This window comes from Populus nigra, chromosome 14 (genome assembly GCF_951802175.1).
Source record: "Populus nigra chromosome 14, ddPopNigr1.1, whole genome shotgun sequence".
Classification (NCBI taxonomy): Eukaryota; Viridiplantae; Streptophyta; class Magnoliopsida; order Malpighiales; family Salicaceae; genus Populus; species Populus nigra.
The window spans coordinates 14,052,938-14,077,152 of record NC_084865.1 but is presented as its reverse complement, the minus strand read 5'-3'; the positions used below and the strand labels follow the sequence as shown (position 1 = coordinate 14,077,152).

The 24,215-nt window shown below is 32.9% G+C and overlaps 2 protein-coding genes across 6 annotated transcripts; one reads left to right on the top strand and one right to left on the bottom strand.

Moving 5' to 3' along the window:
- The first annotated feature begins 680 nt into the window (after nucleotides 1-680).
- On the top strand, nucleotides 681-2,080 carry LOC133672494 (histone H3.3). The gene is made up of 5 exons (XM_062092931.1): nucleotides 681-813; nucleotides 916-993; nucleotides 1,385-1,461; nucleotides 1,564-1,654; nucleotides 1,732-2,080. The coding sequence occupies exons 2-5, from the start codon at nucleotides 922-924 to the stop codon at nucleotides 1,900-1,902; spliced, it is 411 nt and encodes a 136-aa protein (XP_061948915.1). The 5' UTR covers nucleotides 681-813; nucleotides 916-921; the 3' UTR covers nucleotides 1,903-2,080.
- Nucleotides 2,081-10,367: 8,287 nt separating this feature from the next.
- On the bottom strand, nucleotides 10,368-14,604 carry LOC133672862 (NAC domain-containing protein 37-like). 5 transcript variants are annotated; one of them, XM_062093412.1, is made up of 4 exons: nucleotides 14,451-14,604; nucleotides 12,435-12,617; nucleotides 11,744-12,081; nucleotides 10,368-11,070 (listed from the first exon to the last, which is right to left on the bottom strand). In XM_062093412.1, the coding sequence occupies exons 2-4, from the start codon at nucleotides 12,598-12,600 to the stop codon at nucleotides 10,471-10,473; spliced, it is 1,104 nt and encodes a 367-aa protein (XP_061949396.1). In that variant the 5' UTR covers nucleotides 12,601-12,617; nucleotides 14,451-14,604; the 3' UTR covers nucleotides 10,368-10,470. The 5 variants fall into 5 exon arrangements, with proteins under 5 accessions (XP_061949396.1, XP_061949392.1, XP_061949394.1 ...); XM_062093408.1 differs by lacking the exon at nucleotides 14,451-14,604 and adding an exon at nucleotides 13,454-13,608; XM_062093410.1 differs by lacking the exon at nucleotides 14,451-14,604 and adding an exon at nucleotides 13,454-13,605 and having other exon boundaries at nucleotides 11,810-12,081.
- Between the last annotated feature and the right edge of the window lie 9,611 nt (nucleotides 14,605-24,215).

The window sequence follows — 24,215 nt, the reverse complement described above, 5'->3', positions numbered from 1 at the left end:
ATTTGGTTTAGCTACTCGGTAGATTTACTTATTCTATTTTAATTTTTTGTCTTAGAATTCAAAGAAAACTTACGAGAGGATAATCTTTTTGTGCATACATAAATTTTTAATCATCTATTTAAAATTTAATAAAAGAATTTAAAAAGCTAAGTTTTAAATTTTTTTTTAAAAAAATTAACAGGATTTTGATAGGTTTTTACTTGATCGACTATATTACAGGTTAATTTGAATTTTTAACCAGGCTCTCATTATTTATTGTGAAACCCAATCTGAACTTGATTCCAAATCAACTTATTATGTCAAGTTTAATAACCATGGTTAAAATCAAAAGATATTTTTCAAGATTATCATCCAAGTTTGTAAGGATAGATAATGGTATATTTTTTTTATTTTTAATATTGTGGTGCATAGTATTTTTTACTTGAAAATATATCAAATTTTTTTTAAATCTTTTTTAATTTTTTAACATCAACAAATTAAAAAAATCAATTTAATATTATTTTTCAAGATAACATTCTTTTAAAATGCTTCCAATGTAGGTGAAAACAATACAAACAAGTAAACTTTTAAAAGAGAGAGAAATGCTGGTGGCATGCAAAGAAAAAAGAAAAGGGGTCGAGACTTGTAATAAATCGTAAAGGTCATAAGAGTAATTCTCTTTGCCAATAATTTGTTCCTACGCCGTCGTTTAGAGACTTATTACTTCTCCCTATAAAAACTAAACCTCCCCAAATCTCCCTCACGCTCAAAAATTCGAAACAATAAAACTGAAAACCCCTCGCTGCTGCTCTTCCTCCTCCTCCATCCCGACAGGTAACCGCAAACCCTAACCCTAATTCCTTGAATTTTCTCTTCAATCCCAGTTTATAATAATCCGATTTAAGCCTAAATACTCTTCTTCGCTTCCAATTTCAGGTCTAAATGGCTCGTACTAAGCAAACCGCTCGCAAATCCACCGGTGGCAAAGCTCCTCGCAAACAACTCGCCACCAAGGCACGCCCTTCTCCTTCTCTCATATAGACAGATAAAGGGAAAATATACAATGTCAATTTATAGGATATTTTATTAATATATGTTTGATTTCATGATATCTGAAACCTTGCTTGAATATACAAAGCAATCGAGGTTTACAATATTCATTGTTGGGTGGTTACTTGTATTTCCGATATATGAAAGTAGTGCAACGAGAATGAATTGTTCTCAATTAGTAGTGTGAATTTTTATGATTTATGGTTTTTGTTACCTCTCCAAAAGCTATGGTGGTAGACATTGATTGGACCCAATCGGTGACCTGCCTCCTGACATATCAATTGCTTAGAGAGGCTAGTTGTTTTTGTAATGTTGCTATGAATTTAACTCTTTATCGTTTATTTTGAATTCGAAGGCTGCAAGAAAGTCTGCTCCCACCACTGGCGGTGTCAAGAAGCCTCATCGTTACCGTCCTGGAACTGTAGCTCTCCGGTAAGGGTTTCATTCCTTCTCTAAACATTATTTCCTAGTTACGATTTTATTGTGTTTGTTCTTATGATGGTTTATGCTTGCAAATCCATTTCTTTTCAACAGTGAGATCCGCAAGTACCAGAAAAGTACTGAACTCTTGATCAGGAAGTTACCTTTCCAACGTCTTGTCCGTGAAATTGCACAAGATTTCAAGGTAATGATGACTGCAGTTTCTCCCTATTCATGTTTAATTCTATAAGGATCATTCTGATTTTTCTTTCTTTGTTTTAGACGGATTTGAGGTTTCAAAGCCATGCTGTTCTTGCGCTTCAGGAGGCTGCAGAGGCCTATCTTGTTGGTTTGTTTGAGGATACTAATCTTTGTGCTATCCATGCCAAGAGGGTCACCATCATGCCTAAGGATATCCAACTTGCCAGGAGAATTCGTGGAGAAAGGGCCTAAAGGTTGATGTTTTATCGTTTTGGTTCTGTTTGTTTGCGTAGGTGGTCATTAATGTGTTTCTACTATCAGGTCTACTGTGCTATTCTAATATGAACTGATGTATTCTAGTAATTTAAAATTTGCATTCCGTGTGATTTCACTTTATGTTTAATATGAAGCTATGGTATTATGTTTTTAACCCTAGTCTTGACCCTTGTTTTAATTCTCAATCTGAGTTCCTGTTTGTGTTGCCTGAAGCCTTGGTCTCCTACCCTTTCTTGTTTCTTTTTCTTCCCCTGCGGACAATTTTTTTTGGCTGGGAACTTGATGGATTTTATGCTCGTTTGATACCAAAAAGAGGTCCTGCAGAAACCCTAATGTTATTTTCCTACAAACTCACCCATACCAATAATAAATATATTTTCTAGTGTCTTTGTTTGGCCAGGGATGCTAGCATGTCAATGATGGGAAATTGTGTTTCAGATTGAATAGATAGGTGATATCTTGTTAAACATCACTACAGAAAGTTGTGTAATTTCCTTACAGTATGCCTTTGTTCCTGAGATCTATCCGAGGGCTGGTTAGGATGGCTTTTGCAGGCAAGATCATGTACTTGAAATCTGTCTTTTCGGGTCCTAATCGTTTCTTCCATTCATGGCATTGGCTTGAATTTTCAAAGTGCAATCAAAATCAATTCCGTACTTGCAAGCTTTAACAGTTTTAGAAGTTCAACCTATTCCATCTTGACTTGTAATGCAGAACAATTCGATTGGAAGGGGAGGCTGTGCCAATTGAGAATGAAGTTGATAGGGTTTCAGCAGTATATGGATTAGGTTGCATGATCTTCAAATTGCTCCGTGTCTTGTTTTATTAACACATTGACATTGTTTTTGTTATAGCTTACAGCTTACCCTTGAATAAAACCCGCACCCAGCTATCGTAATTTCTAAAGGCGCAGAAGAAGGGCCGCAAGAGAGTACGGGCTCTATAAGGGGCGCTACCCATATGTGACGTCAACGTGTAAAAGAGCTTTGGTCATCTAAAATGGCATGTTTGCCTACGATGGGCCTGCATTTTTAAAGAAATGGCTGGCTCGGTTTCTTTTTGAGCTTCCAAAACAAGCTCAGATAAGCTTTGCAAGTTCATAGCGATCAAAATCAAGGAGGGGTTGATATCTCTTTATCATGGCCCCCTCAAAATCTTAAAATATGATGAAAATCTCAAATTGCCCAGCTTTATTTATGCTCGACACACAGGATTGTGCTTCAAGCCGAAAAGAAAGCATGAGCTAAGTTAAGCTAATCATATTCTTTGTTAGCATAAGTCAAGTGGAATGTTGTCATTTCTCGTGTCGTATTAGGTTCAAGTGCGAGTCTTGTCGTAAAAGAAAAGGAAAAAAAAACTAAGAAAACAAAATAGTAAAATTATATTTTTTTAATTGATGTTTGTTTTTCTGTGCATCCAGCTTTACAAGAAATTTTATGATATTAAGAAACTGATTATCAATACTGATTCAATAAGAGAGAAAAACACATGATAAAGAAATAAAAATAATATTTTTATGTCTAGATAAAAATATTCTTATTATTTTTTTATCAACTCATTTCTCTCTCTCTCTCTCTCTCTCTCTCTCTTCAAAGTGAACTTATTGAGTAAGCATTGGTATTTGCTCCATGAGTATTTTAAAATTTGAGTTAATTTAATTTTATCTCTCTTAGAAGTGTGTGAGTATCAAATTATCAATTTTATTTTCTCAAAAGTTTATGTTGAATTTAAAAGGGGCGCGAGACAAGAAATCTAGAAGAGCCTGGGAGAGAAGAAGGGCCAAGCCCATAAGGATAAGTCTACATGAAGGTGAAAGGGCCAAGCCTAGAATGCCTAACTCATCGAAAAAGGAAAGCCCTACGAGATGGGAATTTCCAAGGGCTTATAACGAGCTTTAACATTGGTATTTGTTTTCCAAGTGGGATTCTAACTTCCTTCCTCACACAAAGCGGGGATGGAGGAATGAGGCAGCGGAGATGAAGAAAAAAGAGGCTTATGCTTTTATATTATATTGAATTTAAGAGACAAGAAGCCCAAAAAAGCTTGACACAAAATAGTAAGGAACGACTATAAACAAGAGTGAGTAAAGGATAGAAAAGCCAAGTCTACAAAAAAGCAGATTGATATAATTAACACCCAATTTTAGATTTGGGTGGGATTATTAGATCATGCGTAGTTAATGCGTGCTTGATTTGGTCTTTAGTCCACCCATATTTTTTCTATTTTGTTTTTTTAAAGTAGGGCGTGGATCATAAATTCATGATGTCAATGAAGGTTCTCATGTCGTTCCAATCAAACTTTACAAGAATTAGAAACTGCCTCACTCTAAATTTAATGCTGGTCAATTGATTTGAGCCATGTCAATATAGCATCTTGGACCTAGCTAGCCCCCCTTTCACATTCTCTTTGAACATTGTTTTCTATGATCCTAATTATCTTCTCTCTGCTTACAGCTTCAATAAAACTTCTCAACTCTCATGCTTTATTTTTAGCCATGACTATAAACAATGTTGTGTTAAATCTAGCTTAGATCACGTTAAAAATATAAATAGAAATTAACTGGGTTAAATAATCTAAATAGTTCAGTTAAAATCCAAGTTTAATAACAATATTGCTTTTTTTAACCCAATCCATGATCTTAATCTTGATTGGGTCATGAAGCAAGCAATCTGGGGAAAACCCGAGCTTAATAACAATATTGTTTTATTTAACGCAATCCATGACCTTAATCTTGGTTAGACGATGAACCAAGTAGAAGGCCGAGTTTAATAACTTTTCATGAATGTATATGTATATAGGAATGATGCTTTCATCCACAGTGTGCAAGATTTTAATTGCAGTAATTCTTTGAAGTGGAGCACGACACGGGGGAGGGAGGGTTGTTTCGTTCTTTGCTCACCTTTTTAGGATTTCTATCTTATCTTTGCTTGAAAAAAAACAAACAGATAAAAAGATGGGGTTACGATGGTTTTGTTGGGTGCCATCATTGGAATCATTGGTCTATAAAAAGGGAGCTTGTTCTGGTCAACCATTATACTAATTGCTCATCTTCTAAAAAGCTTCAAGAACACTTATCGTGGAGGCTCTTGATTGGCCCAGAAGCTTGTATCTTACACTCCCCGACCAAAACCCAGACAACATGTGTTTCTCCTTCTTCATATTTCTTCTCGATCAAGAGTAGTGACAACCACAAGGATCATCATTCCTTTTGTTCTGCCTATTATTCAAACAATGTCTCATTGACACTCATTTTGTAGGACGTGATTGGCCCAAACCTCTATGGCGAAGCAGTTGAACTGAACGTGCCCTAGCCCCCCTTCAATCAATATTAATATAATATACCACTGATCAATGAAAAAAAAGTTTGCAACATTGTTCAGAATTATGTTTTTAAAACTGAAAACCCTAGTTTTTATTCATATTACACGTTACAACAACACTAAAGCTCGACTGAAATTCATATACATTTAACGATTAATAATATATATTTTGAAGGATTTCTTTAACATAAAGTTTAATAAATAAAGAAAAAGAACAAACTCAGTTTTTTTTATTTATTAAAGTGGGTGTCCAGGCTAGTTAATTTGCGCGTACCTCGACTAATCCCACGGACCCTAAAGTTAACAACTATATAAACCTCCAGTGGCTATCATATTAGCAACCACAAGGCTCGAACCTAAAATCACAAGGAAAGCAAATCTGTTAATCCTAAACTCTTACCACTGTACCACCTATTAAATGGTTACAAACTCAGTTTCTTATAAGCAGTATGAGGTGGTTCAATAATCTATTCACACTGAACTTTGCAATTTCAAAAAAGTAATTTGATTCTTGATATATTTTAGATTTGAGACAGTGCTAATTAATTCCTCCTTTAATTTTTCCGTTACAAATTTCTATTAAAACCAAGATTATTAACTCATTAAGGACATGTAACCTATACTAATTTACCAAGATCTTGGTTAAGTTTAACTGTAGATCAAATTAGACCATTGCCGATGAACTCCAACAGAAATTAGTAAAGTAATTAGATATGAACTTAATCACTTTGTTTTAAAGTTCAAATCTCACGAACCCGATATTTTTTTTTAACCCAATTGTTTTTTCAAACTATACTAGATGATTAAATGAGACTGATCAACTTTTAATCCACATGAACCCCGCTGCCCAAATATGAGAACAACTATCCTTATTGAAGCAAGTATTGGTAGCTTGAGTCAAGTTACAGGTCCTGTGGAGGTGTCTGCGGCATGGCACCATGACTTTGAAGCAGACAGCAGTGATTATTTCTGGGTGCAAGGTCTATTTTGCTGTTAGATTATCAATCACCTCACACCATTTAATGAAAAAACGAAGAATACAACAAGAATAATTAGGAAGACTAAAGTGCAGTGATCATACCTAATTAATCAAGGGCAAAAAACCAAATTAATATTGTTTTGGCAATAAAGATGATACGTGCAATCACTGAAATGTATGTGATTTGGCCATTGAATTTGGCGAAGGAAATGAAATATTTGAGCATGGAGGAGATGGAGTCGTCGTCCATGTTGAAAGTGAGTTATTTCTTTGACTGTATATTTTTATCATTTGACACTGATGCACCAGTAGGTCCTTCTTGTGGACCGCTTCTTTTCAATTTGCTCTAATTACGTTTAGGACTTTTACACACATCAATTAGTTGGTGATTCTCATGTAGATTTGAAATCATTGAAAGCTTCTCAAACTTTGCTTTCTAGAAGGAGCTAGCTAATATATAAGACATATGTGGTACTCAGGAAATTTAATTACCTAAATAATTAAGCCTACAAGTTAATTAGAGGTGTGTTTATATATATATTGCAAGCCAACAATCTATAATTTCATGCTATAGAACTTAATTAGTTGATTTCCATTTGGATTAATTAAGTTATTGTATAGTTTCCTTTTCTTTTTTAAACCTAGTAGTATGATAATTTTCATGTATTTAAATCAAATTTTTATTTGATCAAATTTTAAGTAAACTATTTATATACAAACTCGTGTTTTTTTTAAGAATTTCTTTCTTACAATCTTAATTTTTTCAAATCGAATATGCAATGATAGTGTATGTATAATTCATTTATATATTGCCATAAAAAGACTAAATCAAATTAACAAGCTGTGTTAATTTTCTTAATTTTGTTGGTGATAGAAAAAAATAAAAATTAAATTAGTATAAATAAATTCTAATTATAAAATTTAGTTTGATTTCATGAATGAAACCGATAAAATATAAAATTAGAGCTTAGATTGAACTGGATTAATAAAAAATTCTTATTATTTTTCTTAAAAAAATTATTTTAAAAGATTTTTTATATAAAAGAATCAAAGTTGAAATTAAATCCGGTCATTCCCTATGATAAAAACACATAGTATATGACAAGAAATTAACATCAACCTTAGCACATTAAGTGGACCCATATAAAAATGTTAATCAGGACCGTCTGGGAATCTTCTCCACCTAATGTGTGAAAAGGCAACGTACCTGTTTGTCCAATCAAGGAATCATTTTTGGACACAAACAGACACCTAATACAGAAGAAAAGGTAGTAGTATATGTATTTATTTATTATATAATTATTTTTTAAAATATTTCTAGTTTGGAATTATATTAAAATAATATATTTTTATTTTTTAAAATTTATTTTCCACATCAGGATATTAAATATCCAAGAATACTATATATATATATATTTAAAAATATAATTATATTACAATATATCAAACACAAAAAAAAAAAAACTAAAATAGCAACACAGCCAAGAGGGATCAAAATGTTGATAAAGACAAAGCATGCCCAATGGGATAACGCATGCTAGACAAACCCTAGGCCCACCAAGCCCACACTTAGATGTTCCCTTCCTTGACCATCTTCCTCTTCATACAAATCAACCTCAGCTCTCTCTTCCTCATTTCTCTTCCGCTGCAAAAGATAAAAATCCCATGATTTTCTTTCTCTTACAGTCTGTTTGGTCAGCAAGAAAACAGAATAGAATCCCATGATTTTCTTTCTCTAACACCTGTTTAAGCATTTTACTATTTGAGGAGAAGAAGCTTATAATTCCTCATAATTCGCTTGCATGAACTCTATCCATTTCTTGAAAATATGTATTCAATATTCTTTTCCCCTTCTTGAAATCCTACTCTAAGCTCATGGCTTCATATCTAGATATTAATTGAGGTAATTAACCTAAGATTATGAGTTTAATTTGTTTATTAAACAAATTTATCGCATTATATATATATATATGTATATATATTTTTCCATAGCAGAGCTGTTATTCAAGAAGGTGGTCCTGATCATGCCTCTATCGAGCCAACCAAAATCTCAAAATTTGTCTTTCATAATTGCATGTGCACTGGTCGCTTCAACATGTATTGGTCCATGGCTTTTTCTGAAGCTTCTCCAAGGATATTGACTATATATATCCTTTTCTTTTCTTTAAGTATTTTATTTTCTGAACACGCATTATACCTAAATAAAGCATTATATAACATGGATATGTTTTTTCAATCTTTAAAAGTTCTATAGCATTAAAATATATATATATAGAGAAAAACTAATGTTCTCAAATTTAAGGTTAATATCCTTAATTGTAAGAAAACTCTAAAAAATTTAATAGTTTTTTTAAAAAATTTATTTCATAAATTCTCTTTTAAAAAAATTATTGGCACGTTTAAATATAAGAAAAACATTATAATTATTAAAATCCTAAATAATTAAAAGTTATTGTCTAAAAAAATAAAAAAATCCAAAACAATAGCTTTTAATCCGGCAAGCTAGCTAGCTTCCATATATAATTAGGTATTAAGCAAAATTTTAATGGGTCAAACAATCAGATAAAAAATTATGTATATTTTCATCAGATTGCTTGTTGGACTCATTCGTAACTCCTTGAAATCTAAAAAATATTAACAATTAAAAAACTATGTATTTTAGTTTAACACATATCTAAACCCTAAGATTAAAGTTGTAAAAGTATGTAATTTTTAACTCAACAAAAAGTAAAGATAAACTTAAATACCCTAAATATATATAATAACTAAACTAAAATACCCTAAATATCTATAGTAACTAGGAAACAACCATTAAAAAAACAATACAGATAAAATCCAAAATTGACAAAGGAAAAAACCCTAAAATGCCAACTAAAACTTCTAATGCAATTTTTAGGACCTTCGGAATGGAATTTGACGAATCTGAGTAATCTAAATGCTTGGTGCGAGAACATAATCTACTTGTAAAATTTGAGTTCAATTCAATATTTGGATAAAAAATTATAATTATTTTAAGTTAGATTGCTCATTTGGACAACTTGTTGAACCATTTTTATTCGTCAATCTGATCATTAAAATCTTGGACTAATTGTTCTACATCAAATATTGACAATTGAGTAAGTAATATAATAAAAACAATTACACCAAAAAAAAATAATACCCCACATTATGTACTAACTAGATGATAAAAAAAATTCAAATCATAGTAAATTAAAAAAAATAAAAATGATTGTTTTAATGTCAACTTGAGAATATATATACTCATTTATCAACTAGAATAAGCTTTCAAATTAATATACTTTGCTAGACGAAGATAATTTTGAAGATCATGCATGGAAACAGCTTATATCTGATAACTGAGTATCCGCAAACTACAGTACTGTCCATTTGAAGAATGGAAAAAAAGGCTAGCTAGGCTTGCGGTTGTGTTTAATTATTTTCAGGAAATAATTTTCCAATTTCCATCTCTTCTTAATTTTATCTCCATTCTAAAATAGATTATTTCCCGATTAAGAACACTACAAAAAGAATGTACAAATGTTTTGTAAATTTCCTCTCTTTTTTTTCCACTTATATATTCTCGAGAAAATAGTATGTTTGATAGAACAGCTTTTCACCTGTTTCTAGCTAGTTTTCTATGAAAATAATCGTATTAATTTATATTGTTTCATGATTATAAAACTCCGTCTAGCCTGGATTATAGATTGGATAAATTAATCTAAAATATTTTAGTTTTAATTTTGTTTTAAAAAAGTTAAAAGAAATTTACCAAAAATAAAAAATCAAATTTGATAGAAAAACGAGCTTTCCACATGTTTATGGCTAAATTCGAAAAATAAACAAAAACGATAGTTGAGAATCGGTTCAGATTAATGAATCGCAAGAAGGAATACCTTTTCATAACCATGAAGAAAATGACTGTTTACTACTAACTATAGCTTGAATTGATCTCTCTTCCCAAGTAAGGCACGCTTCAGAAAGTGTACTTTAAAGTTCTTCCTCACTTTTCCTTCTTGTTACTTTTGTCTCTCATGATCACTGAACAATTAAATTATAAGTGCCAATATATATATATATATATATATATATATATTCACATTTAGACAGGGGGGGTTAGTTTTTCATTCATGAAAAACCATATATATTTTAACAGAAATATATATATATAAAATAAATTTCATCAGATTCATCATACATTAGAGTAGTGATACTACAAGTAAGAAAAAGCTATTAAAATCCCCAGATTCATTTCTCAAATATGCATATTCCAATATCACAGTCAGGACTTGAATTTAAGAATCCATTAAATTTGTTGTTCCCTTCGTCTCTTCCACTCTGCAATAACAGCAATGACATATCTGATGAGTTATTTTCCGCTCCAACAAAGCTTGAAACACCATCACCGTCGTATCTATCTTCTTGACTCAACTGAGAAGCAACAAACTTGTCAAGGGCTCTCCAGTCAGTTACCTTCTGGGTGCTGTTGTTGGACAACATTCTATTTTGCTCTTCCACTTCATTGTTACTGTTGTTATTCTCTGATATCAAAGATACTGATGAGGTTGGCCTCTTTATTAATGGCAGGGATGGGCTCTCTAACTGAGGAAGCTGTACAAAATTTTCCGAGTGCATAAAACTTAAGTTATCTCCTTCTATCTCCTGCTTACACAAGAAATTCTGAGCCAAAAAGTTTTGTGGTTGCCTTGTTATATAATCCATAGGATCCACCACTGAGCTAACCCCACTTGATTCCTCATAGAAGTAGCTTGAGTCCCATCCTTCAATGCTCTTGTTTTGGCCAGTAGTTCGCTTCTTGAATGCACGACAAACTACCCATCCTTCTTCCTGCAGTTGCTTAACAAAAAATTTAAGAGATCATGAGTTCTTTTTATCTTTTAATTAATTGATTCAAACTTTTTTCTATAGCATAAAAGAAGCTAATGAGCACAAAGAAAAAGCAATTTTTTTTAAAATTTCTGTTGGCTTTTTGAGTCATCTTTTTGTTTGATAAAGAGAGGTAGTAGTCAAAGATGATGAACAAGATGGGAATTAGAATTTTTCTTTTGACAAAATGAACACAGAAAGGCAGCCCATACCAGAAAAAGGAATCGGAAGAAAGCTATTTCACATGCTTTAAAATCTCTAATGACCTTTTTGACTTAAGTGATGGTGGAGGTCTTCTTTCCAGAGAACATACACAGTGAAACTACAGTTAGTGGCCTATGCATGCAAAAGTAAAGAGTGATTCTGTTTCTCATAAGTTGAAAAGTTAGATGATAGGAAATTAAATGATATCTATATATTTTTCACTAAAAGTTAGGTAATATAAAGAATTTATGAAGCACTAATGATCTTGTCCAAGAGAAAGAACTCTCTGATGAAACTCAAAGTAATGGATTCCCCAACCCTCTTTATAATTAATAAACTCTAAATGTCGAACAGCATACTAGGTCAATATGTAGAGCCTGTTCAAAGTTAGTCAGTATGTTGGAAGACAATGAAGACATTTTGCTTTCACCTTTATTGTATGACATATCAATTGAGGAGGGGAGGGGGGTAGAGTGACATAAGTTGATAAGCTTGCCTGTGGAGGACCATTTTCATCGGATTCAAGCCGGTATTCATGCATGATCCAGTCAGTTTTCTGCCCATTTGGGGCTCTTCCTTTGTAGAAGACAAGGGTTTTCCTCATGCCAATGAGTTTTGTTTTGTCATAAACTGACTTGTCTCTCCCGGTCGCCTTCCAAAAGCCCGCCATGGTTGCTCTATTAGTCCTTGTCCCTGTTGGATACTTCTTATCCTTGTGGCTAAAGAAATACCACTCATTCTGCTCTTCATATCCGATCCGGCATCTCTCTGTACATCATTAACAATATTGCACATTAAAAAGTTTTAGCAAGGTTGATTCAAGTTTGTTCTTAGGAATTCTGGCTAACGTAACTAATGATGTCAGCATGACCTAAATAAATCACTGTAACCCTATTTGACCCACTAAAATCAGTAGAACGTACACCGGGTTGTAGTTTAAATGTTGCATACAGAAACTTGTTGATACACAAGATCAAGGGATAGTCAAAACTAATCCTAACCAAGATCAAACCCTAACTAACATGCATGTTGATCCTTATGAAAACTGAACTCAACGATATCCATATGATCTATTAACCCTAAAAAGAGAAAAAAGATCAAGGAATACAACTTCGATATACCTTGTAGATCCCATGGTTCAATTCTGTAAAGATCGATTTCTCTAATAACATCAAGATCGATCTTTTGCGATGCAACTTTTTTCCTTAGATAATAGCCAACAAGCTCTTCATCGGTCGGATGAAACCTGAATCCAGGTGGGACACACGACTCCATTGACTCCATCATAACAACCGTTGATGATGCTGCATAAAATTCACCAACACCACCGTTACCATCAATAATAATGTTCTCTAATTCATCATCTTTAAATCATAACAAAATGTGATCAGTGAGTGAATGGATGAACTTATATAAAGACACCAAAGAGATCACAGAAAACCAGAGAATAAAAAGCTAAAAAGGGGAAGCTAGGTAGAGTTATAGTAGAGTAATACATAGGAAAGAAAAGAAAAAAAAAGGGACCCTCCAAACGAAAAGGTGACAAGCGTTATCAGGTATAATCATCAACTCATTTGGTGGTGAGCAACACTCACCATACATACATATATCTAAGATAGGAAAATAAGGGCGTGTTAATTATAAAACAAAACACCCCATAATTAATTGTTTCACATAAAATTATTTTTTATGATGAAGGCTAGAAGAGGAAAGAAGGTGAGGAGGAAAAGGGAACAAAATCATGAGAAAGTTGTGTTTTTTTTGATAAAAACCAAGAGATAGTTGGAGCTTAGCTAGCTAGGTAGTCCTCTATTTTGTACAGGGTCCATCAAGAAATTTGGACAGCTAAAGGGTTGCACTAATGATGTTGTCTTGTGTTAGTGAATGGTAGAAATGATGCATCAAGAACGGGGTTTCCCTTATAAACAAGCATGATTAAAAATTTAAGTATTAATTAGTGTGGTTTAATATTTAATTTGTTTAGAGAGCAGAAAACTTCCAATTGGACAAGGAGGATGACGTTATCACAGATTTTAAAGCATGCGTTTCTGGAAAGAGAAAAAAAGGTCAAGAGAAGGCAAAAAGAGAGACACAGTTTCTTATTGGATCAAGCCTGCAAGAAAGGAGAGAAGAAAAGCACTCTTAAGGGCGCTCTTGCTGCTGCAGAGTGTGTGTCTCATTAATGCAGAAACGGGGCCTGACCATTTTGTCTGCTTGTCGAGATTTTTCATGGCAGAAACTGACCCTCTTTCTTTTAGTAAAACTCCAAGAAAAAAAATGCAGAAGAGCCCCACAAGAGAAGAAAATGTCTGTGGTTATATAAGGTAATGCCTCTTTATCCTAGCATTTGAATGGATCAAGAAAGGGGTAAACGACCAACTACAAGATTGGTGAGGTTAAGGAGTTAGTGTTAATACAATAGTCAAGAATATTTGGGTGGGCTTACTTTGTCAAGGTGTTAGTGACTTGGTAGTTTTCATGAGAGACGGAGAGGGAGAGATCAGCTGTCTCTTTGAACGTATGGCTAGTGATCTGTAGAAGGATCGATGAGGGAAAGATCCTATATGCAATAAAGTTAGGAGAGAATGGTGAGTTTGAGGGTTTACCTATATTAATAGCAAGGAAATGAACTTTCTAACAATCTTTTTACCCAAATCTTGGTCTTCTCCAGGTGTGTTCTTTGACTCGTTTCCTCTTCTGATTGATGCCAAAGTTAATTCGGACAAAATGGATTTTGACGTGAAGAAATATATCTAGGCAATTAGGGATGTGCTACCTCTCTCTAATACGTGGTAGAGAAAGACGGATAGGGAGAGGTTATCAGAAAGGTTTTCAATTAGAAAGCAACCCCTAATTAATTTCAAAATGAATCTCATGAAATTCAAGGAACCTCTTGAGTACTTCTAGCTAGGAGAGATGCTGCAAAATGCACCTTCCTTAGTTTCCCGTATGAAAGCTAGCTTAAACTGTCGAGAAAGAAGAAATCTAGCTACCTATAGCTAGCTTCTATATATACATATACATATACATATATATATGTATACACACACATGAAAATGATCATTTTGTAATGAAATATAATAATGTTTGTAGTATTGGGGGATGGATTGAGTTCCATGCAAGTACAAAAAGCTTACCTTAAGATCAGTTTGTATGGACAAGCTAGCTTGGTGTATTGTATTCAAATTAAACAACTTAAAGACTGAAGGAGTGAAGAAGAAGGAGACAAAAGGAAGAAGGAGGAGGAGGAGCAGAGATGAAGATGTACTGAAGGAAGAAAAAAATTCCTTTAGGAGTGAAAGATGGGAGAGACTATAAAAGGGTGGGAAGAGGGGGAGGACCGCTTCATTGCGCGTGGTTGATGGTTGTCCCCAGTCCCTTACGTCACTCCTCGCTTCCTACACGAACCCCTTCAATTCTATTTCTCTTTGTCTCGCAATATTGTAATTAAGCTTTGCTTTCTTCGTGTATGCTTGTTATTAAATATTAAATAATATTTTTTTTTACAATTTTAATTTGCTGATATAAAAATTAAAAAAAAATACTTTAAAAATATTTTTAAACAAAAAATACCCTACATCACAATACAAAATATATATACACACGGAATGTAATTGAAACTATGTTTTGTTTCAATCACTGTTTTGAAAGCATTAATTGATTAATTAACATAAATTATAATTTTATAGAAATTTTAATAAAAATTCTATATTAAAAAAATTATATTATATATAGTTTAAAAAAATTATTTTTTAAAATCTCAATCGTAAAAATTACAACAATTTCAAACAAATACTTAAAAGAAATTAAACTTTTTATTCAAATGTTACACTGCCAGCACCCAACAATCCACCCCAAAAAAAAATATATAACAAGAAAAAAAATGCCACCAGACATTGTACTTGAATTGAATTATTCTAATGTCAGCATGTTTAATTCGTGCTCAAGTTGGGTTAGGTAGGTTCGTGATAAAAAAAAAAAAAAAAAAAAAAACTGTTTAAAGGAAAAGGAAGGTGTGGGTTTGGTTCGGAGGAATAAAAAGGAGCAGCACTTTTGAGGACAGCCAAATTGGGTTTATTTTAAAATAATTTTTGTTTTAAAATTTATTAAAAAAATTTTATTTAAAAAAATTATTTTTAACTTTAACATATTAAAAAATAAATTTTAGATATATATAAAAAATAAATTGAATTGTAGCTAATTTCTATTTGGGCGGCAATCGGAACCGGGAGCTTAATATGTAACCTAATTTTTGACCAAATCTACCCCGGATCGGGTAATTTATAACTAGGCCGGAAAGGATAGGAAAGGAAAGACAGGCAAAGGTAACTCGTTCTCTATAAGATAAGGGAAGGCTACGTTATTTTATCCTGTTCTGTCTCGACAACTACCATCCAAAACAAACTTATCATGTCGTCTTCAATTTATCTTCAAAATATCATCTCCATAACTTTTGCTTTCTCTCTCACGTTTCGTTATCAAACTTTCTGCCACACCTGCCACGACGGCACAACTCGACAACCTGCCGCCAAAATGACCGCCCGTCCATGCCGAGCTGTTCACCTCCGATACTCCCACCTCACATAGCTTTGTCTTAATTTAAATTACCAAAAAACACCACCACCCTACCAGGTGAAGATTGGGCCGACCCCTACAGTGTTTTTGAATTTACGATAGGATTTTTTTAAAAAATATTTTTTATTTAAAAATATAAAAAAATAATTTTTTTATTTTTTATAATTTATTTTTAATATCAGAAGATTAAATTGATTTAAAAACACTAAAATATTTTAATTTTAAGTAAAAATAAATTTAGATTTTTTAGAAATAACATTTTTGTAGCAAAAACAAATAAGATGTTTGGAAGAATAGTAATAATAGTTTTTAAAAGTATTTTTTACTTAAAAATAGATTAAAATATTTTTTTTTCAAATAAAATATAAAATGATAATATAAAAAGCAAATAATTAGAGTTGGGAGCTAACCGATTAACAGAAGGAGGCGTTTTATTTTTTCACTCGTGGTCGGTCCAAAACATAAAAACCAACGGTTTTGCAGGAACGAACCCCAATCTGACTGACAAGACACGTTGACATCATCAATTCATGGGGTTTGTCTCAAGTCGCTTTCAAGGGCGTTCTGGTCATTTGGACTTAAAAATTTATGGCCTGCAAATGATTTACCGACAAGTATTTTGTAGAAGGCAGGAGTAGAAAAGCGGGGAAAACGTACGCTTAGGAGAACAGTTGGGAGACGTGTCAGTCAGTGGTTGGCGGATGACCATTGTACTTTACGTAGATGATAAACAAAGCAAAAGACAAAAATTTATGTCCTCAGGCCACGAGGACCTCCTCCTCCTCCTCCTCCTCCGCTCCCATCAAAATATATATTCTCCCTTGTTAGCATCAGATTTGATATATAACTTGATGCCCAAATGTCCCCTTCATTTCATATATGAAAGACCAGGCCAATTTGGACTTGAATTTGAAAACTGGAGCAATGATTTCTGGTTGATTTTACCTTACTAAATTATCTTTTTCTCGTTTAATTAATGTCTTAGAACAGAAAAAACACATTAAAAAAATCGTTTTTTTTTAAAATATCATTACTACCATATCTATCGTAGTATATGTAACAAAAGGCTATGGTCGGCCTGAGATATCCTTGAGAATATTACAGTGTTCTTGGAATCCCACTTAATTTAATAACTGTGATCATTCTTAATGGTCATGCTATAAGATAAACATTAAAAGCGTAATCAGCTTTTTTTCCTTCCAAAAATGACATCCTGTTCATAAAAGTTTTTATGATCATGATATATTCCCCTGTAGTTCTTTCTATTGCTTTAGTAAAATTTAGAATATTGATTTTTGTCTGGTTGGACGGATGATACGTTCCTGCAGCTGGTGATTTTATCTTCTAAATTACAATTCATTTGATTTTTAGCTAGCTATAAGATGATACCTGCAGCTGGTGATTCTATCTTATTGCTTAATGCTCGTTCCTATTCAAGGATCGGGAAAGAGAAATGAATATTGTTTTAGATGATCTTGATTAAAGTGGGCTAGCTAGTTCTGAGCAACACCCAGCGTGGCCACCCACTTTAGTTCCTTCAAAAAAATAAAAATCATATGAGATGCTTATGGGTTTATCCACATCCTTGTAGAAACCATGGATGTTTAGGCTTTGAACTTCGATGTTGTGTTAATGGCTATATTTAAGAAGATTTCGAAGTTTAGCGTTGTTCAAATCTCAGATCATGAAATTTAAAGTCATTGCAAGTCTTTAGTTCGAGCATAGTTTGCATTTTATCGAACTAAAACTTTGAATTTTCAGCTTAGGTATGATAAAATCAATCATAAAATCACTATATATGAGCATAGATTCAAGGTGTTCATATGGCTCAATAAAACAACACCCAATAGAAAGCTTACTTAGTTCCATGAATAATATGTTAGAGAATAAATCGTATATTAAGATCTCACCTAACAATTTAAGTTATTAAGTTGAGATGGTTCTTTAACATAGTATTATAGTCTTACTGACTAAATGATCGAGTTTGAATTTCACCATCCTTATTTATTTGATAAAAAATTAAGTAAAATGTAAAATGAGCATGTACAAGTTTCAAGTCTAAAGAGTTTTCACTTGAAGAAACGTGTTAAAAAATAATATAAATCATATTCTAGAATCTTATCTAATAGTTTAAATTATTAAATTAAAATGATTTTTTGAGATGATTCTTTCACGGATCGAACAAAGTGAATACACATCTTGAAACAAACTAATACAGAAAACTAAACATAGCCATAGAGGCTTAGCAATCTCTTCGCTATCTAACTTACAGAAAAGAAAACATAACTTAGCCTTTATGAAATGTCAAGTATGGGGCAGGCATATAGAAACAAGGGAATATATAGGTTCGTATAAAGCATCCACCAAGAAACGAATTAAAGAGATGCTGCGGCCATTCAACTTCCTTTTGTTCTACAATTGGGACCTGGAGGCTGAAAGTTTGTTAGTTTGCTAGTGGCTATAGTCATCAATGGTCACTGTTAAAAATGGCAGTGGCAGCTTGTCATATTGAAAAAATGTTAGAATTGAAAGGGGGAGAAAATGGCGATTCAAATTCTAGTTCAATGGTTATTGTTTGTTTTTATATTTTAAAAATATTTTAAAAAAAATTGAAATTTTTTTATTTTTTTTACTTCAAATTAATATTTTTTTAATATTTTTATATCATTTTAATACATTAATATTAAAAATAATTTTTAAAAATAATAATAAAATATTATTTTAATATATTTTTAAATAAAAAAAATATTTTAAAAAACAATCTCAATCATACCCCAAAACAAACCCACAATCCAAAAATAAGATTTACTTGAATATCATGATCTTTAAGGGAGCATTGCATGCTATATATCGTACTGTAAAAAGATCGAGGTTTGCGTGCCATGGAAAGGCCGCATGGGTCTGTGCCTTGAGAATCTGTTGACTTTAGGCAAAATCATGAGTAATTTTTTGATCAAGCATGGTGCACGTGTCGTGTAAATGCCAGATTTAGCTAAAAATTACTTTAACTCCTTACTTTCCCTCTTATATTAATTAACTAATTAGTTATTATAAGGCTTTACCATCCAATAATTAGTTTTTTAAAAAAAAATTCTTTAATTTTCTTGAATACTATATAATGTAATCCCTATAATTTCTCGAGTTTCAATTTAATTCTTACCGAGTATAGCAATGTTTCCCTTGAAATTCACCAGCCAAATACCCTTTGGAGGGAGGGAGGGAGGGAGGGAGGGAGGGAGGGATGTCTCTGACCGATGCTATGTCTGGTAAAATCATCTGTCTTACGTACAGAATCCTTATTCATGCAAGATCACTAGGCTAAAAAATGTTTTCATTGTGCTATTAAAATTATATGACTGGCAAAAATTGCATATATACTGCAGCTACCAGAAAACAATGGCCATGAGAGTTGTATACATAACAGGGTGGGCGTTGTGGAAATGCCTGTCAAGATAGAACAGAAGCTGGGTACTTTAGAGGGACTTGCAGCTAGATGGCTAGAGATGTGGATTCTTGGTACACGTAGGACGGTGGTGGTCGGCCTTGGCCACCCAATCATGCGGCGGACTGCATCATTGAACTCATTAGAACCCCCCAATGCGGTCCCCACCACCACTATACCTCTGAAAGCTGGGGCGGTGAGAGCTAAGCATCAAGCCCCCTTTCTTACATGTTAAAATAATAAAAATATGTACAGTATTCTCAACCAAATTAAAAAGAAAAAGCTATGAATGAGAGGCAAAAAAAAAAAATGTGGAGACACATAGAGTTTGCGTAACTAGCAAAAGGAGATCCTTTGGGGGTCCTATTTGGATATCTTAACACTTTTTGACATCGACCCTCCTCCAAACTCCCTTTTATAATATCACCTTGGCCTTACCTTTGGAAATTATATTGGTTAAAGGAGTTTTAAGCTTCTGGTTGATCCATGGTGGTTGCTGAGCAGAGAAGAAATTAGTCCACCATGAATATATATATATATATATATATATATATATATATATGCAAACTCTTCGACTTCACTCTTGTCTATATTGCTCTGCTACTGATTTTGATCTGTATACTACAATCACTCTATAGCAAGGTGTGAAGCACAAGCTTCTTTCTGCTACTATCATTGCCCCCCTTGTAGGTACTAATTCTAACATCTCTAGATGTATTGAAAAGAAATTAAATACTAATTATATTTTCTAGAGCCCCTCTACCATTTGATCACTGGGGAGAGTAGTATGATTGAAAACAAATTTTTTGGACCAATTTGATGCTTTTCTTTTGTTCTTTTTGTAGATTAATGGGATACAAAAAAAAAAAAGGGTTTTACAAGTAATGTGTCGTTGTATGAGATGATGATTGATCATCATGTAATTAGAAGTGGATATCCCGTGGCCAATTTCTCTTGTATGGATCATGTTTTGCAAGAGGTGAGTTAATTATATTGATTGAAAACTACCCCAATATATTTTTATTCTCTCATCAAAATAGTTACATTGTAGCTAGTAGTAATTAACTAGGGTTTGATATTAAATCAATATTATTGTAAACAGGAGGTCGAGTAAAAGAAAGTGTGGTGGAGGTACAGCTTTTCATTTCTTTCTCGATTAAAAAACCCAGAAAAAGAGAGCGTCCTATCATTTATGAGCGAGAGACAATGCCAAAGTATCTAAATTCATGAATTCGAAGCAAATATTATTTTTAGTGGGCTTTCATGGTCGTGTTTACATGTTCATAAACAATGCCGAAGACATCAAATTCTCTACATTAAACCATGGCACTCCAAGAGACAACAGCGAATATTAAGTGGGTTTTTTTCCAAATCTTCTTGTTTTATTTATCATGAATTTGAGTAAAATAATCTTTATATAAAAAGACTTAATTTATGTATCCAGTTTTATTTAATTATCGTTTAATGGAAGAGAACCATCGTATCATATAGCTCTAAACCTAACAAGATTATTTTTTCATGAAAAGATTTATTATAAATATACGTTTAGAAATGGATAGATTGACTGTGTGCAGGTTGGTTTGAGATTATTAATTATTAAGTTAAAAGAGAGAACCTCAGAGAGTCCCGTTGCATTCGTTCAGACCAGCTTTAAGTGGACCAAATGGGCACATGCTACAATTCGTGTAAGTTGTTCATTGGCCTGCCGCCTACAGAAGCCAGTGCAAGAAAAAGGAGGATTACCAGCATGATTTTGATGGGCATGGTGTTGCTGAGCATAACAGGAACTCTCTAGCCATGATGTTCACAGGCTAGCTAAAGGTTACTGCAGGCCACGGCAATGGTGAACTCCAATGAGTTGGCTCCGACTCTGTCCCGCCGTGTTGATGAGAGCTTTCTAAGGTTTTCAGTGGTGGGTCCAATTCTCATCAATTATAACGCGTTCGAATTGACTTGATAGATCTCTCTGTTGCACAGAATTTTTGGTTCTAGACACACAACATTTCGTTTGATTTGGGCTAGCTAGGTTTGTCAAAAAGCTAATATCATTTTTCTTGTAGCTCTACTTTTTTCCTAGTTCTTCTCCGTTCTTTATGAAATCTCAGGTCGAGGAACTTTCTTAGCAAAGTAAACTGTGATTAGAATTCTACGTGTGCACTCAAGTGTTTAGTTAGTGTAAACATAGACAATTAAGATAAATAAGATATTTGCATCTAATATTTTAAAAGAAGAAGAATTTACTTCAAAAATATCATAAACACATATTTATTTTATATATTTTTTATTTTCTTTTCAACTAAACATTGTTTTATCCCTTTATATAATTGATATTAATCTTTTTTTTTACACCGGCCTACATTGGTAAGGATTTTTAATCTAGTGGTACAAATTTCAAATTCAGTTTTATTTTCGTCAAGAAAGGAAAGCTAATTAAAAGGATCTTGTTCCAAGATCTCTATCTATGATCTTGAAAATATATTCTGAAAGCATTCAATCTAGCTATTTTATAACCTAACCATAGGGTTTTTGGATTCTAAGACAATCAATCCTATCTCTTACACAGAGTTGTCTCATTCCAAATGCTATGTGGGAAAGAAAAAAAATCATCATAAAAGTGATAAAAACACAATAAAATATAGAACCACCACTCCTCCATATTGGAGTCCTCTCCACATCCCCTTGCAATTATTTCTATGGATTTCCCACCCATTTCTATTGGCCCCAACATCTACAAACTGGCTTGAATTTGTAAGCTTTTCGTAATGAACGCGTGCATGGTCATACATCCACAAGCATGTATTAACTCTCTTTTTTATTTTATTTTTCTGAAAAGGGTCATGAGATTAATGATCTCCGATCCATTATAACCGAATCCTTGATGAGCATAATCAATTTGAAAAAGGAAAAATTCAACTGCTGGGGCTTTGAGAACGATCCATTTGTGTGTACCGTCCGTTTAATTTGGTGATACAATGATGAAAGTAACAAAATCATGTAAATGTCTTTTTATCTACAACTTAATCACTTTGTATTAACGATGAAGCATTCGCACGTCTGTCTAGCTAGTCCATTGAAATGGTTGCTAGCAGAAATTGGGTGTGAGCCATAATTAATCTACGTTGTTTATGCTTCATGAATTCTCTTACACCTTTTAGGTTAAGTTAGAAATTAAACAATCAAGAACAAGAAGATGGAAATAGCTAGAAACTTGCTGCATAAGCACCACATCCTCCTCATTATAGCTTAAAGATACGCAACTAGATGGAATGCTTGCATGAATGTATAGGTGTGATTTACTAGTCATCGAGGGACAAATATATAACAATTCTTGAAAGAATTAGATCATCATTGTTACTTTTTGTGCAATGAAAAAAAAGAGGTGTTTTCACCTTATGGGTAATTAATTACTCTAGAGATCCATACCAAAACTCTAGTGTTTGTAGACTCTATGTGTCAATAAAATTCCCGCAATCAAAATTCATCAACAAACTTTGGTGCTTGATATATAGTAAAGAAGAAAATTATTTCTTGGGCCCAAGAAAAAAAAACAAGGTCTTGGAAAAATTCCTGCATGAAACCACCGTGCACCAAAGAGGCCCGAAGCTTCTTGCTCAAACTGACCCATTACGGTCACCTTTTGGGTTAGGCCTACAAGTTTCGGCTCCTTCTAATGATTAATGGGCCTGTATTACTAAGGTATGAATTCAATTTATTAGTTTGCTTGAAGAGGGACAGGATACATGACAATTTGGAAAGAATTAGATCACCAAGGTCACTTTGTGAAAGGGAAATTAGGGTTACCAATCCAAATTTTACCAACAAACCTTGTAATTTAGTGGTATTTCCTTCTTTTCGCATGAGTCTTAAAAAGAATTATTGATAGGGTCTTGCTTGGGTTTTGATAATATCACCTGTATTTCACTAATCTCAACATGTCTGGCCATATGAAAAGCTATTCAGCCAAATTGGGCTGAGCTAGCCACTTTAATTAGGCTCAGGGCTTAAAAAATTTGGGACCATTGGCTCGAAGGACACCTTAATTAAAGAGTTTCATGGTTAGGCCAATAATGGGCCTACAGGATTAAACAAGCAAACCCCAACCAACAACCATGAAGATCCCGTAACTGTCAGCTTCACTCCTTATGTCTGCTCATTCATTAAATCATGAAATTGATAAACACGAGACAGACAAAGCCACCAATTATTTTTAATGAGATAGAGGAAAGATTCCACGTTTGATCGAAGGCGACTGCAAGACTATGGAAAAGAGTCTTGATTGCTTACTAGGCTTAGCATGGATTGCTGCAATTTTGCAGAACTATCTCAGCGCTGTAGTTTAATGCTAAGAATTCTACAGTGTGGCCGTTGAGACCTTTGCTGGAATCCCATGTAGTATCATAACTTTGTTTGAAGAAATAGATATCAGTTTGAATCTTATTCATTTTATTTTATTTGATAAAAATTAAAAATAATATAATATAAATTTATATCACTTTCAAATTTAAAAACTTTCACTTAAAAAAATATATTAAAAGAATCTTATTTAACCATTTATATTATTAAGTTAAGATGATTATTTGATATGGTATTAAAGTTCAAATCAAATAATCATAAGTTTTAATCTCATCATTTTAATTTTAATTAATAAAAATTAAATATAAATTATTGTAAGCTTGTGTAAATTTTAATATGAAAGAGTTTAAATTATTTTTATCACCAAATCTAACACCTTAAACATTGAATGAAATTATTCTTCGATAGTTGCTTCACTCCCTTCTTCTCGTTTTAAATCTGTTCATCAACATGTTATGAGATTTGCTGGGCGACGCAAGATTACACAATCATTTTTGAATTAATCACAAAGTAGTCGTTTAGTCTGATACGA